Below are 16,625 nucleotides of genomic sequence, written 5' to 3'. Positions count from 1 at the left end.
ACAAACTATTATGCCTGAGATAGATATAGACGTGTATACATAAATATATCTATGTACATGTAAATATATATCAGATATATTGGAGTGTCAGCTGGAGTTGCTTCTGTTTGCGTGGAGATAGCTGGTGAAAAACTAACTTCAGGCTTTGCCCTTTGTTTTTCTCATACAAAACAAGATTTCTACCGAAACACATTTTCAAAAAAAAAAAAAAAAGTAGTATTCTTCAGAAAGTCTTGAGGTTAGTGGTAATACTCAAATCAGACAAGTCTGTCACTCGTAGTGATGTTGCGTGTTATTAATTAAACCATGGTGACAGCCAGGAGCTGCAGCTTTAGTTCACTGGAGTGAGACGGGGCTGCATCCTGAGCTCATCACAGCTGCTCTCAGCAACCCGCAGGAAGGAGCTGTAATCCCAGTGTATCCAGCTCCTTCCTTCGGGCAAGGTTTTCCAAGTATCCTAGAGCCACCATAGCAACTCCTGGTGCAGGTGACCTCCCCCGGCTTTGCTGGTTTGGAAGGGTGGGATTTTATTTTCATCCACGCTTCTCGGTCCTTTGGGAGGTGGATCTGCAGGATCCACTGCGGAGTCAGGGAGGAGCACTGGGGACTGCTTCAGTTTGTGACGAAGACTGTCGTAAATCCTGGTGACTCTGGGATGCAGGAGCTGCCACAGTGGCTGAGTTCGGGTAGCCTGGGCGTACGCAGCACGCCCAGAGCTGTAGCACTTCAGCTGAAGTTACAGGGCACGGAAGAAGGCAGACATTTGAATCCAATGTCTATGTTTCCCAGATTAGTGAGCGAGGACAAAGAGGGAGATTCTTTCACCCAGATGTGAAATGCTTCTAGTCTTAACTTAGTGGAGTACAAGCATCAAAGGTCTCTTGGCGTCCCCAGAAATCAAAAATATTTGAAATATTTGAATCTCTGAACTCTCTTTAAGTTTACAAGTTAATTTTATGGTGGGAACAGTGTACTGCAGGTATTTTTCTCTTGCTCTAGTCATGTATCGCCCTCCCACGTCAGCGGTCACCACCTGTCTAGGAGCACCTAGTTTAGTATTAGTGCAGTACCGCTAGCGACTGTCTTAATGATTTTTAAATTACATATTGATTTGCTCCTTAATGCCTTTCCTCCCCCATGCTTTGTTTCTCCGCCTTGGCATTCCTAGATGACTATCTTAATTCACCGACATTTTTGTTCATAATCTTTGCAGACAGGTCAATATTTGTTTCCTAAAAACCTTTTGGTAAATAACAACCCTTTAAATCCTGTGAATGAGATGTGTCTTGTGCAGAGGGTCAGGAAGTTTGTCAGGGAATGGGATCCTTCACGTGCTAAGGGTGACGTCTGAGCTAACAAATGAGTTGGCATCAAGAAATCTCGTAATCTGTCTTTGCTTTTGAAGGTACTAATGTGAATTCTCAAGAAGAATAATACTTGAGCAGCCCTTCCATGTTGTGCGTCCTTCATGCTTGATTCCTAATCTTTGTGCAAGGGAAAGATGTCAGGATTTGTCCAGTTCTGCTTTTATGTGCTGACCAGTGTGAGCAATATGAAACAAAACCAAACAAGAAGTGGTAGATAACAAGCATCTGTGACAGGGACAAAGCTTTTGGGGGTTTTGTAAACAGAGATGTTTAAAAATATAATAAATCTGCAGCTAGATGAGCAGCAATACAAGGGCTGTTTTGTATTTAGATATAAATACGTGACTGCTATTACCTTACTGTCAAAACACACAGCCCAAGTATTTTAAAGTGAGATATCTAGAGAATTCATTACCAATATTGGCCATTTACATATGTGTGTGTGTGTCTGATAGTTAATAGCAGCCTGGATTTATGTGAGTGAAGCAATGAACTGTGAAGGGTTGTAAGATGCTGCAGTTTGGCCACAAGAGCCTACGTAGGATTATGCCCCAGATTTAAAAGGTGATCACGCTGCTGCTTACTACCACTTTGAGGAAGGTTACTGCCCTATTCCTGACCCGTGGTTAAGGATTGCACTCATCTGCTGCATCCATGTCTATGCAAAGTCAGATTTAGAGGTGTTTTAAGCAGAAGCCGTCAGGTATGGAGAAATCTTAAATTATTTCATTTAGCTGTGCAAAAACACCTCTAGGTCTTTGGTAGTGACAGAAGCCCAGTACTTTCTCTAAATGTCCTCTTTTTGCCCAAAGTCTCTCTGTGATGAAAACCTGAAAACTCTGTCTCTGTATCTCTCGGGGAATGCTGAACACTACTCATTGTTAAGTCCGCTTCGATGAAGAAAATTGGATTGGAGACCTTGAGTAACAGGGGCGCAGGTGTTGGGGGTGGGATGGGCTGGGTCTCTTCAGCTATTCGCAGAAAATAGCGAGCGTGCTTTCATTCTGTGCTCTAACAAAATCAGATCTAGACTGTATTCCATCCTTGGTGGTGGTGCTTTTTGCTAGAAAATCAGTAATTCCTTTTTGTGACCTTTTTGGTACCTTTAGGTGCCCATAATGTGTAAAGAGAAATTATACCAGTTGAAGGAGATGATAATATATGAATTTCTCCAACATGTCTCTTAACAAAATCTCTACTTCCTCTTATAGGAGTTGCCCAGAAGAGTAATTTCAAACAAAAAAAGCCCATTTCTATGTCATCTGCATGTTTTGCGTGTAAACCTTCTGCTTGCAAAAATCCCCGTTCTGCTTCTAGCAGGCTTTCATGGTGGACATTTGTGATGAGGACATGAGACTTGATCGCCTTTCTCATTACTGCAGCTGCATAATGTGAAAACCTGTGGTGATTCTTACAGGGAACTTTTATTTGGATAAAAGTGGAAACATTGAAGCTTGAACTCTGCTATAAAAAATTAGTGGCTGCTTTAGGATTCAGGAAGAGATGAGCCAGGAAGAAAAGTCCGTGGAGCTGCTCTGTCTAGTTATGACTGAAACATTTGGTGCCTATTCGGTCGGCTTGGCTGAGGTTTATGAGGCACAATTTTGTGCATAAAGCTTTTCTTAGAGAAAAGATAAGTTAGAGAGGCAGGCGGCTTTCTGTCCTACTTTATGCTTTGCTTTGTATTCCTGTGTATTTTGTACTGATCCACGTATAGGCGTGTGAAGTAGGATGACTTAATCACTTTCTATAGCAGACTTTAAACAGGATTATGCTTTCCAGTACCTTAAGTCACAGATTTTCAGGCGCTAAGGTCACATAAAGGTATTCAAAAGGTAACAAAAACATCACACGGTGATTCTCCCCACCCCGCAAGCGAGCAAACAGCAGAATGTGATCTCTTGCTGCTACGCCAAAGAGAAAAGACCAGATACGGCTGTGGATTTGCAGGTGCGCAGGGAGAGATGGGTTCAAAAATTCATAAATACAGATAAAATGCTGGGTTATTCTAGAAACTTCACCTCCTTCATGGAGGTGACCATAAGCATCCAGATCATGGGAAACAAAAGATGGGGAAAAAAAAAAAAAATTATTGTAAGCGTAGTATTGGGCCATTACCTCAGATGGAGACCTCATATGGAAGGAGAGAAGGTGTCTTCTCTGTGTGCATGCAGTTTGTGAAAGGTCGTGTATCCCACTGGAAAACTTTGGTCTACAAACCAAAAGTTTCAAACACAGTGATTTACACAGTTGTAAGACCTGTGCATGTAGGGTTTTATCACATTTCTCCTATCATACCGGAGATGATTTTTAATATTCCATCCCTAAATGCCTAGGATTTCTGTACTCATAGCTGCTTCATGTCTGCTTCAAATAAAGTGTGATTCCCCCTCTTTTCTTAGAAGTAGATCGGCTGTGAATGGAGTCTTATGGTCTGAGATTACGATGTTGGTTTCTTTGCCGCAGCGATCTATTGTTCTAGCATGGAGTTTCTGGGGGTAAAACGGAACAAAGGATAGCTTATTTTACAAGTACGATGACACTTTGAAGAGTCATGTGAAACAAGATTGTTTATGTAAAATAGTCCTGGGTATTAAATTCTCAGATGAAGCAAGTTATTTTCTTGCAAACAGGTCAAGAAATGGAAATGACAACATTCAATGCCTGTAATTCCACACAAAAATGCTAATCTCTTTGAATTCAAATGTTTTTCCAAAATGTTTTCATTTGAATACTCTCCTAGTTTGAATTGCCTAGGAGTCGCTTTTTGATGATCCAGTTGTCTCTTTGAAAATCTGAAAATCAGAGAAAAAGCATTTCCAGTGCCTTGAAGACTTAAATTGCAGACCTTTCTGCGGAACACAATGCTTAATTATTCAGGCATTTATTACATGGACTTGTAACGGGAAATTATTTTTTCATAGATGTTTATTATACTGTCATTTCCTCTGATGAGGTATGGATGAATGTTTGAAGTGGTAGTGCAATATAGCATGCTAGCCAGTATCAGCATATTGCGTTTTCAGCGGGAAGAGCTGTGACAACAGGCAGAGGCATCACTCCATAAACTTTGTGCGTGGGTTACCCAAGAGGTGGGTGGCACCTGCATTCCTCCCGAGCTCAGGCACACATTCTGCTTTCTGGGGAAAAAATGTCTGCTCTTCATTTGTGGTTCAGTAAAGTCACTCTTGTGTGCTGAAGGCATATGATGCTTCTTACTTGTTCTGAAAAAAAAAAACCAGAAAATTTAATGTTATCCATTTGTGCAAAACAATGGAAACAGTAGTGTACAAAAATGAATAAATCTGTTCTCAATGGAATTCAGGCTAAGGCAGTGGCTCTACAGAAAAAAAAAAAAGAAATCAGTTTTATAAGTAGAATAAAGATTGTGATTTAGAGATGTATGTTTAATTTTTTTAAAGGAACATCCAAATAAATTTTCTGGAACTCTCTGTGAGAGAACTTACGACAGTCAGAAAGAAAGCCTTTTTACTAACCTGTGATGCTGGTTGGGTTTCTAAATGTCCATGGCTCCTGATGCATGGAGCACCATGTCACTGAGAGCCGCGTGCTTCTGACTGCTGCATCTACTTTGGTGCTGGCTCACACAGTCCCACACAGCCCGGTGTTTGGGTGAGGTTACATCTTTCACACAAGGAGGTGTATATATATATATGCATATAGCTGTGCACACACAGGGCGGCAGAGCCCCTGGCACAGGCTGCCCAGAGAGGTGGTGGAGTCTCCAACTCTGGCGACATTCCAAACCCGGCTGGATGCCTTCCTGTGCAGCCTGCTCTGGGTGACCCCGCTCTGGCAGGGGGGTTGGACTAGATGATCTCCAGAGGTCCCCTCCAACCCTATGGTTCTATGATTCTGTATAGGTGTGAAAGTATACGTATGTGCACCCATACACTACTGTGTCAATGAAATTGGGCCTTTGAAGCTTCTTTTAGACAACAGCAGTCTGAAGAACACCTTCTTAGGCTGTCATGAGGTGTTGATACTAATCTGATATTACATTTTCCCTCCATTTATTGCATATTAGAGGTAACAAACACTGTCAAGCAACAGCAGCTCGCTCATTTTAGAAAATTAGCAAAGCCATGTGTGGCCCGCTGCTTGAGAAGCAGGTGTCATGGAAATCTCTGCTTTGTTTACTTGTGAGACTGTGTGGGTTTTTTGCAGAATTTCCTTCTGTTGATCTGCCTCACATGAAGTTGTTTGGTTTTTTTTTTTTTTTTTGAAACTTTGGCACCTTCCCCTTGTGTGCTGGTTTTGTGCGGTGGTAATGGAATTGAGCGCCGAGAGAGACTGTGAATGGCAAATAGGTTTCCTAATGAGGAAGGAGTGATTGGGTAGAGTTTGAAGAAAATTATTTCGAATGCGTCTATAATTCTGTTTGAACTGCAGAACTAAACTCTTAATTATGTTTTGCAGGATATGAATGATTACTCTCCAGTGTTTAGCAAAAAGCTCTACAGGGGAATGGTTGCTCCCGACGCAGTCAAGGGCACCGTTATCACCACCGTTTCAGCTGAGGATCAAGATCCTCCGGTAAGCAAAAAGGTTCTATTAATACTCTGCACCCAAGAGGGAAAAATCTTTAACCCTCATAAGTGACCTAACTCTCTTAACAACGAAGGTGATTATTATGAGTTTTGCAGAGCAGTAACTCATACCTTTTTTATGTCGGCCTGTCCTTTGTCGTTCTGGACAAAGGCTGCATTTATGATTGTTCCTGAAGCTGGCAAATCAATGATACCACTCCTTTCTCTCAGGAAGATTTTTGGAAAGCTCTTTATTGGACTTCACAGTGTAGATGAATAGGAGGAATAGGCAGGAAGGGAAGCCGTGCCTGTCTTTGGTACAGTTCTGCAGTTTAAAGAGGAAACAAACCCCAACTTCGTAAGATTATTGCTTTCTTGATTTCGCAGTCATTGTGCATTTCCAGTCTGAGACATCCCAGGGTCATGTGGAAATGTGCAGCTCAGCAGCCACCCCCATTGGATCTGCAGCATTTGAACCGAGTGCCTTTGTTTTGGGGATAAAGTTTATTTCTGCCACTGACTTTTATCGCTGTTCCCTGGTGAAGAACTTGATTGACAGAACTGGGCACATATTTTTGACTTGTTAGCTATTCTGAAGGGTAATATCAATTTTTGTAATCAGAGGTTGATGAACATTGGTGACCAGATGATACACTGAGGACAATAAAAGCTAAAGATGTTCTGCCAGCCATGTTTAATTTTTAATTGGTAGCGTTTGGCATATTAAGGAGAATAATCCTCAGGGAGAAGGGTTCAGAGAGAATGTGCTGTGCACATGAAAAGCTGATGGCGGTGCTTTGACACAAATCAGCTGTAGCTTAGCTAAATATGCTACGTAGTAATTTATTTACCACCCAAGGACAGAAATGTTAAAGCAGCATTTCTGTAAGGACAGTCCTGCTGTCCCCTGTAAAAAGTCCTACCACACAAAGGTTAAGTAAATCCCCTGCAGGTGATACGTATCAGTGGGGTATTACTGAGCTTGGAGGCTTTTAAGGTAGTTTATAATAGCTGCAGATCTGGACTATGGTTTGTTTAAATTATATGAAAGACAGTAGTATCGTCAAGTAGGTAATGAATAGCAGTATTATCAATTATTAGTGCTACAGAGTATTTAAGGAACGCAGCAGCAGAGGACATAGATGTTATTTGAGCAGTAACCAAAAGAACTGGAGAGAGTTGTGCCTTAATGGCGAGTCTTGGGCAATTTGAAGGGGAGCATTAAGAGATGCTTGTGCCTGATTTGGGGTGCTCTGCTTGCAGAACGGAGCCCAAGATGTGTGTTAAGCTCCTTCCATAGAGCACAGACACATTAGAATAGGGTCCCAACCAGCCAACGTGGTAAGCACAAATCTGCTTAATTAAAAGTAGAATAGTCGGCACATGTATGTGTTAGACTGATCCGTAGACCCCAGAGGGAATTTCTAGTGTCTTGCTTTAGACATACTTTTAAAACTGTGTAGCCTGGGACTGTTCGCTTCATGGCAGGCACCTACACTCCCCTTCAAAGTCCCATCCGCGTGCACTCATAGCTTTTAGCATGCAGCGGGAGAAGGATGATGCTGTGGTAGTGCCTGCTCTCATCCCTTTGCATCTTGCTATATTAATTGTGCTAAGAAAAGCCTTTCCGTGGGATGTCAGAGGCCTGGGATGCCTTCCTTCCTCTGACTGAAGGATTCAAACCTTTACCTCTATTTCCATGTAAAATATCTTAACTACCAGGAAAGGCCAGAGTTCCTGGCAAACTTGAGGCATATCTACAGGTGTGTGGAAGCCTTCCAAGCCAGGAAGTTGCTATAAAGGTAACAAGCTGCAGCACCTGTGGAGGTCAAGGACCTACAAGGTCAACCAGACTTGTACCCACATCACCTGGTCCTTTTTTGGTCTTCAACCATTACACCTAAGCCAGGGGATATATCTCTAGTAGCACTGTGGAAGTCTAAAATGTAGAGCTGCCTACTGTAGCCCTTCAGAAGGCTTCATAAGTGTTGGTAATTTTGTGTCCTACCTACACTCTTGCTCTGACTGCATTTTTGCTCTGTGGGACTTCTAGTGCTTTTGCCTGACCTCCTTCACTGTTCCTTGGGGCACACCAGGCCCGGGTTTCCACCATCATGTTTAAAACAGAGATTTGCAGAAGAAAGAAGGCTTGATTGCTCAAATCTCATAGCTATTTGCTGGAAAACAATTTAAAATTGATTTAAGACTATTTAATTCCACTTTGTGGATGACTTTTACTGTCACGGTTCATGAATGTCTTATTCTTCCATATGTCAGGCACAATAACCTAGCAATTACAGACTGGAAATTGAGATCAAAGTGGGCAGAGTTTCTGGGTGGCATTATAAGTTTGCGAGGGTTATGTTTATGCTATACTTTGTACAAAGGCATTAGCTCATTTTGCTAGCATTTCTTCCTGAACAAAGCACTTGTGCTGCTGGAGTACTACCACCAAATTAGTAAAGCTTGCCTTCACATTAATGGGTCTGAATTGCATTCAGCACTTCAGGGAGATGAGCAGATGCTTCTTAGCTGGAGAAGATTCTCTGATGCTCTGCCCAGGAATGACTTGGGAACCATGGAGGTAGGAAACACCATTTTCCTAAAGAGCTCTCATCCTCAGCAGCTAACAGCAAATAATTCAAAAGGGAACACTCTGCCCATATCACGAGTGGAGTCACTTCAGAGTGATCTGCCAGTGGAGAGTGGGGAAAACTGGCTGTGCGTGATTGTTGAAACTGTGTGAGTTTTTTAGTCTGCCGCAGTAGAAATCTAAAATACTAAGTTCATTAGTCATAATCCTACGGGCTGTCTCTGCCCCTTGCACCAGTACGGATTTGCTGCTAGCCGGTTTATCAGACTGACCTTTGAGAAAAGCTTGCAGAAAAGGATGTTTAGGATCAACGAAACTGGGCAAGAAGCTGAATTTTTGTTCTGTGGAAATTTCAATGTAAATGGGTTATTGAGGATAGAAAAATAAAATTATTCACTGGTGCCAGAGAATCACTTTTTACTTGGTTTTTGTGCTGCTTTTATTTAATAGTATCTGTTGCCTTACAACAAGATATTTTGGTGTTGATACAGTATTTGCCCATTCTGATATAAGCTCCATTTCATAATCCTTAGGTTTAATGTTTCTAAATTTTAAAGAATAAGATATTCCTGAGATACTGAATGAAACAAAATACTTCAGAAACTGATTAATGTAGATTTATAACAATTCTTAATCCTGTGGAATCAGCATTTTCTAATGCAAAGTTATTTCCCTTTTTCATTTAAAAAAGAACCCAAACACATAAATGTAGGAACTAGACACAGATAAGCTTATGTGCTGTTTTCTACAGTGGGTAATAATGGTGATATAAGAATGGGAGAATAGAAACCTAGCGAAAGTGCTTGTCTCCCAGGTTCCTTTCTTGTGATTTCCTCCCATATTTATATGAATTTCTTTTATATGGTTTTGAGTGTTATATATTTGAAAGATGTACGGATCGCTTCTGTGGAGAAATCAAGCTACATGCATGACAGGGAGATCAAAATCACTGAATGTGGGATCCTGTTTATTACCGTTATAACAGGCATAAATGCATATGACAGTAATGTTAAGATAATGTTCTTTGAAATCAACTGTTGCATTTCTTTGATTTTTATGAAGATTTAAAAATAAAACTCCTCTTAGGCATTTAATGAATACAGTAGCCATAAAAGTTAGCCCCCTACAGAGGAAAGCTTTTAAAATAGGTTTTGAAAGTTGGTATTTTATTTCAAACTAATGGCTGATGGTTTTTACTTTTAAAATAAGGAAGAAGATAGAGAAAACTATTAGGCATAAATGACTTTGTTTCTTTTTCCGACTGAGACAACCTTTTTAGATGTTTCGTGCTACTGGCAAATCCCTATTTATTTGGATCTGGCTTTGGCATTAAGTGGTGTCACAAAGTATTTCATATGAATTCACCAGATATTGTTTTAAAAAACACATAACTTTTTCTCTGTTCAGCAAGAGTGTCTTCCTCTAAACTTGCCTTAAGGGAAAGACTATTCTTTGCTATCATCATCGATATTTTAGTTGGGTTTTTTGGGTGTTTTAACCTGATGGAATTTTATTTGCCCAGTCCTAATAGATCTATTTTATCAGTTCAGGAAAAGAAAAAAAGACATACAGCTTTAAAACACGTCTGATTATCAGGAGAGGTCTAGTAAGAGCCAAAATAATTCGAAGTATTCAAGCCTGAATTTTTCTGTTGTCATTTTACAAGTAACGTAGACTATTCCTCTGTCAACATTGAACTCCGCTCAGAATAAAAGTCAAGCTAGATTTTTTTCATCGTCTGCAATAAAAGCTGCTCAGACCTAATCAGCTCTTCAGAGACTGCCACTGTTCTCAGGAAATCCCAACTTTGCTTTGCATTGTCAAATTAATATAGATGGTCTGAGAATCCAAACTGAAAAGCTCGTGGGGCCAGTGGAATTTGGCTCTCCATTTCAGCCCACGGGCACCATCCTCAGCTCGTTCGTCCTTTGAGCTGCTGGACTGGGGCTGTTCTGGTGTTGCCCTGTTGTTCCTTCTGGTCCTTCAACAGCAAAGGTGACAGCAGCAGTGACAGCCATGTGAGTGGTAGAAAAAAAAATTCATGCCACTGAAGGCCAACCTTAATAAGTCATCATCTGTAGCAAAATATCCAGGTATTTTACTTACTGTGTTATTTTTTGGCTGTGAAAGTGCTCATTCGGTGATGTTTCTGAGAAAAGATCATGGCTTTATCTGCGGCTTTTGACTTCTAAAGGACAAGTCATTAATATAAATGCAAGGATTAAATGGTCGGTGAGGGTGGCAAGGGTACAAAAAGTAACATAGGTGAAAGATTGAGAGGTTGGAAGAGACTTGTGACATGGAGTTTTGTGGTCTGCAGTAGCAGTGTATTTCCCGAGTGATTTAGAAACTTAGAGCATATAGATATGGAAGTGCTACGAGTGACTAGGATATGCTTCCAAAACAGTCACAAGGAGTGAGAGTGAGCGTTTACTCTTAAATGAAGAACTGTTTGATTGGTTTATTGGAGATGTAGATTAAAGTTTATCTTGTGGCTTTTCATTTAAAAAAACCCCAACACATCAAATCTCCATGCAGTAAATTGTTTGCGACTCAGTGTATCTTACATGTATGAATGTATATATGTGAGCAAATGAATAGCTGAGTCGGAATGAAGATGTGTAATTTTTTTAATTTAACTGTACAAACCTAATGCCTAAAACATTAAGCCATCATTAGAATGCAACTGTTAATAATAGGATTGGTTTGGTTGCAAAAACCTATGGATTTCTGGTTACCGTTAACGGTTACTAATTCAAAACAAAAATTATCTATGCTAGATTCAAGTGCTTCCAAGTTGGTATTTCATTATGTTTTTATTCTGACCCGTGGATTTCAAAGTGGTCAAAAAATCATGGCCTGAAGGCGTAAGAGATCTCTGATAGTTATTCCTTCAGGTCCTTAGTGAAATGTCAATTAAAAGATAGAAACCAGTGCTTTTCACTAAAGGCCAGAGCAGGATTTGAAGGGCTGTCTTGAGCAAATGTCAGTTTCTTACCAGTTTCTCCATTGCTTTCCTTTCTTTTCCAGTTTGAATTCACTTTTTTTTGCAGTGACTGGGAATATAGGCTGTGTTTCAGAAATTACTTTTACATTTGTTTAAAACAGTCTAATTTGAAATACCATTCTGGTCATTGAAATCTGGTAAATTTTGATTTACGTGTATTTCATAGAATATGGTAAATCAACATATTGCGCTCTGCTTTATTGGAACAGTCTATATTATATTTTTCTACAGGTTTAAAATAGTTATGTGGCATCTGACTTTTCAAATTCCGTGGTACATCCTGTAGTTGTTCACCCTGTCTCTCCCAGAAGAGCTTACATTTAATTCCAGGCATGGTACGTGTAAAGGGTAAGAAAATACTGAGCAGAAAGCAACAAAAACAGGCCAAGGGAGCCAGAGGGAATTATGGTAATAGACTAGAGCCATGGTTATATGGCTGCCAAGGAAAGGCTTGAGTACATCTTCAATTATTTTTAAATAACTGGTATACCTGAGTAAAATCAAAATCTTCAATTTTACAAACATCGCAATTGAAATTGTTGAGAGAGTTGAGCATGCTTTCTCTTCAGCATTTGAATAATCCCTTTAAGTTATAAGTACTGATATATTCAAAATATTGTGTTGTGCAGAAATCTGAAAGAAGAGAGGGAGGAAGCCTCCAGCTTCTCAGCTGGAAGGTAGACCAGCTGAGAAAAGTTGTAGCGTTTGCCTGGGCGGTAATGGTGAAGAAGCAGACAGGTGAGGCATCACAGCCACTGGGCACACTGAGCTCAAAGGAGAATAACACTGGGTTTAGAGGCTGCGCTGTGTAGGTTGTAGGTCGGAAACAGCAGAGACAGTTGTGTGTCGAGGGTTTCCCTCATATTATCTTGAGTTTTCTGTCCAGAAGTGTTGTCCAGCTGGAGCTTAAGGGCTTTGTCTATTTATCCGGGGCTCCTTGGTATCTAGGAGTGGATTCGTTTAGGCTCTTGGACATTGTGGTCAAGTGTCACGTTCAGGATGATTCTGGAGCCCTGTGCAGTGAAGCTGTGCCTCCAAAATGCGCTCGGATTTCCTGAGCTCCAGGTGTGCAGAGTCGCTCAAGCAGGCTCTGCTGCCCTAGGGCTGCCAAAGTGGCTCCAGTGAGTCCCAGATGCGTTTGCCCTGCTGCATACAGTGTAATCGTGTGTCTGATTAATCCCAGACAGAAATACGATAAAACTAAGCAAGAGGGATGATTTTTTCCATTACAAACTCCTTGCTTTCTTTCCTGGAAGTACTCCATTGACCCTATTTATTTCCCCACCGACTCTTTTGTGTTGAAGACTGTGATGTGACCAAAAGACAAAGTCAAAAATGGTGAAAGGTGCAAGCAGGTATCCATCCTGTGGGAGGTGCATAACTTTGCAAGGGTTTTGTGTGCCTGGGAAACCACAGAAACGCTGCCTCTCTGATGGAGGTGCCAAAGAAATGCTTCTAGCAACTAAGGTAGATGTAATAATATCCTGTAGAAAAATATTTATTTTGAGGTGTTGCTTTGCTGTAGCTAACACAAATGTATGCAGCTGTGGTTTCTCTCGGAGATATTTTCAAGTCTTCACAGGGAGAGATACCTCAAGTCCCCAAAAGCTGGATGAAGTTAGTGTCCGACTCTCTCATCGAGACACTTCTGAATTTTATTAGCACAGTCTTTAGTATAGAATCATAGAATGGTTTGGGTTGGAAGGGACCTTAAAGATCATCTAGTTCCATCCCCCCTGCCCTGGGCATGGACACATCCCACCAGACCAGGTTGCTCCAAGCCCCGTCCAACCTGACCTTGAACCCCTCCAGGGATGGGGCAGCCACAGCTTCTCTGGGCAACCTGGGCCAGGGGCTCCCCACCCTCACAATGAAGTATTTCTTCCTGATACCTCATTTAAATCTCCCCTCTTCCAGTTTGAAGCCATTACTTGTCCTGTTGCTTCAATCCCTTATTAAGAGTCCCTCCCCAGCTTTCCTGTAGGCCCCCTTTAGGGTCTATTATCTGGAAGGCAGATAATAAGTCTCCCCAGAACCTTCTCTTTACCAGGCTGAACAACCCCAACTCTCTCAGCCTGTCTTCATAGCAGAGGGGCTCCAGCCCTCAGAGCATCTTCTTGGCCTCCTCTGGACTCGCTCCAACAGGTCCGTGTCCTTCTTATGTTGGGGCTCCAGAGCTGGACGCAGGACTCATGGGAGTATCCCCAGCCAGCATCTGTCACTGTCTGTTGTTTGGGCAAATAGATGATCCTTTGTAGCTGAAGAAATCTGAGGCCTGTATCAGGGTTGGTACAGATGCATAAATCCCTCAATTCAACGTCGGTCAGCTCTAAGAGGCCTCAGGACTGTTTATAGTAATTCCCCTCTCAGTGCTCAGCTTGAGAGCTTAGCTCTCACAGAATGACAAGTGGCCTTGCCTAGAAGCAGAGTTCTTAAAATGCTTCAGGAGTGGCAAGTGAAAACGCATGGAACTGGTGTCTAGACCCTGCTTGGGCCATCCGGGCAAGTCCCTTCTTCTGCACTCGGCAGCTCTACGGACACCCAGCTGAAACTGCTTCTGAACTGCTTTCCTCTTGCTGCTCTTCGACTTGGGTTTCGATTTAACTCAAACTAAAACTAAATGCTAACCCATATTGTACGTGGCCCTGAAAAAAGGGCATGGTGTCTTCGTTTCCTGTGCAAACTAATGTATAGTCTGAATTAAAATGGCAGGGGCAGTCACTTCGGGAGCAAGAGAAAGGAAAGCAAAAGGACTCATGTGGCTCTGCGGAACGATCAAACCAAATGCACAGCAGATCAGTGGTTTGCCTTGAAACTTTAGAGGTCAAGCTTGATCAGTCTCAAGACTGGGAAGGTTTTGGTGACGAGAAAGAGCTTTAAACCTGGTTTATTTCCTATTATGTAGCAAAATTTACAAATCTGTATGCAAAATGAGGCAATTGCGTGTGGAGGGATTTGTACGGTGGTTGCTTTTTTGCCTGGCGAAGGGGCTCCCTGTGCTTCTGTTCAGCAGGTCTGTACACACACCTGAGCCATCCAGGGACACCTGAGATCATCCTTGGAGAGAAGAGGAGTCTCGTTGTCAACAGTTTATGCTTTGTTGAAGTGGCGTGGTGATGAAAGACACCAGATGATTATGGCTGTGTTCTCGAAGCTCTTAGCCCTCCACGTGTTTTGAGAGGAGAGCACCATGAGCGATTTGATAGATGCTTAGTTTGCTCGCTTTGTTTATCAGAAGGTGAATATTCCCAGGATTGATATAACTTGAGATGTTTGCTTTTCCTGTCTGTGCCTTTTTTTTGTATGGTTTATCGCTGTAAAAGCTTGAGTATTTCTTCCATGAGCAATTCCCCTGCATATTCTGATTTTGTTGATTTGAAATGTCAATAGAAACAGATGCAGAACACTAATTTTAACGAGCAGCCAGCTTCCAGAGCTCCAGAACATCCAATTTAATGGTTTCTCCAATCTCTTAACACCTTGTAAGGTTTTTGTTCAATGGAGCCCTTTTGTGAAATTGAGAGTAATTGTCCTGATTGTTTTACGGGCACCCACTAAAAGAAAGATGCTAACAGATATTTAATTAGAGATTTCACAGATACTTAATTGGAGATAAAAGCATTTTCAGGCAATCCACAGCTTGATCTTTTAAAACCTATTACTGTTGGATTTCATAGTGTCTGCTGGAGGTTTGTATACGGGAAACACTCTGCAAATTCAGAGTTCTTAAAGTAATTTTATCTCATAGCTTTAAAAGTTCATGTTCTTCTTGTGTTCAGCTTGTTACAGTTAATAAATCAGAATTTCCATATTTAGTAATTCAGAATTTCAGGCCCTCTGGTTGAGTTACATGCTAAAGAATAAAATATGTCAAATTTTAGAGCTTATAGAAGTTAATTTAGGGTGAATGTACATGAGTACACCATTCACAACCTAGAGCTGGTATAAGACCCACCAACATCATTCCACTACTCTGGGGTCTGACCCGTCTTTCTTGGTTGCTTTACTTTGAGCATGTTACAAAGAACATGTGCAGCCACCTGTAAATTTTGGGGTTTGTCCAATTTCTTTCATAGAATTTACAAAATTTGCCTTAGTGAACTCTTCGCAATGCAAATAATTTGGATTTGCATTGAAATGTACAGATGGAGATAATTTATTAAACTCCTTACCAGTTTCACATTTTATCTATAGTACCCTCAGAAGTTTTCCGACTTCAGTCAGGAAGTGGACTTGATAAATAAGTCTGTATTCATTAGGCTGCTATTCCAAACTAGTACAATCCAGATCATTTACCAGATGCACATCTGGGATCTTCACGAGTAGACTGCAAATGAAAGTGAAATGCAGTTTTTCCCTGCTCTTCCCTGGGCCAGATCATTCTGGTTTTGTACCTCTGTTACTCATTTGGATAGTGGAAGTAGCGATTCCTAGCTTCGTTTTGAATTGCTTGCAGAGAGATACGTGAAAACCTACAGAAGTTGTTGTTGTGTTACACTTCTCACCGTTTTTCCTTGCTTTCTCACATTCCGATTTCTCTGCAGCCGGTCTATGGCAGTTGAGAGTTATCTGGAGAGCGCAGATGTGCAGCCTCCACCGCCTCTTTGCCCAGGGCCTTCCTGTGCAGCCTCATCGTCTCATGGAAACGTTGGGGACATTTTCCTACCTGTCAGCTGTGTCACAAATGAAATGGCGTTCCCCCAGAGCAAATGGAAACTTAGGGAACTATGCGGCAATAAAAGAAATAATTGAAGCTGGATGAGCTTTACATCTAAGTTTCATATTAGGCTTGAACTCCCAGAAAAACTTTGGTTTGAAAGAATGAGCTGGTTCCTGCCAAATACAATCCTTGCTCTATGGTTTATTTGAGAGTATTACCTGCTATATTCAAGTATTGCTGTAGACATAGGAATGCATCTAAATTAATTTAGAACAGAGGCGAAAAATGATTAATATTCGAGATAATTAAAACTTGCTTCTAAATAGATTTCCCTGGGAAATCTCTCTGGAGATTTTTCTAATTACATTGGTGCCAAAATATAGTAAATAAAAAATAAATCTCTGTTTTGTTATTTTCAGAAATGACAGGGAAAAAAGCATACTTGATA

The 16,625-nt window shown here is 41.2% G+C and overlaps 1 protein-coding gene across 17 annotated transcripts in view; it reads left to right on the top strand.

Moving 5' to 3' along the window:
- PCDH15 (protocadherin related 15) overlaps window positions 1–16,625 on the top strand; it is an 827,643-nt gene that overhangs the window by 711,468 nt on the left and 99,550 nt on the right. For all 17 annotated transcript variants that reach the window (XM_054204839.1, XM_054204838.1, XM_054204854.1 and 14 more), the window contains one exon: window positions 5,808–5,924. In XM_054204839.1, coding sequence (XP_054060814.1) covers window positions 5,808–5,924 — 117 coding nt within the window. The remainder of the gene's footprint in view (window positions 1–5,807; window positions 5,925–16,625) is intronic.

This window comes from Rissa tridactyla, chromosome 6 (assembly GCF_028500815.1).
Source record: "Rissa tridactyla isolate bRisTri1 chromosome 6, bRisTri1.patW.cur.20221130, whole genome shotgun sequence".
In the NCBI taxonomy this organism is placed as follows: Eukaryota; Metazoa; Chordata; class Aves; order Charadriiformes; family Laridae; genus Rissa; species Rissa tridactyla.
The sequence above is the reverse complement of the archived record's forward strand: the minus strand, read 5'-3'. Positions and strand labels throughout refer to the sequence as shown.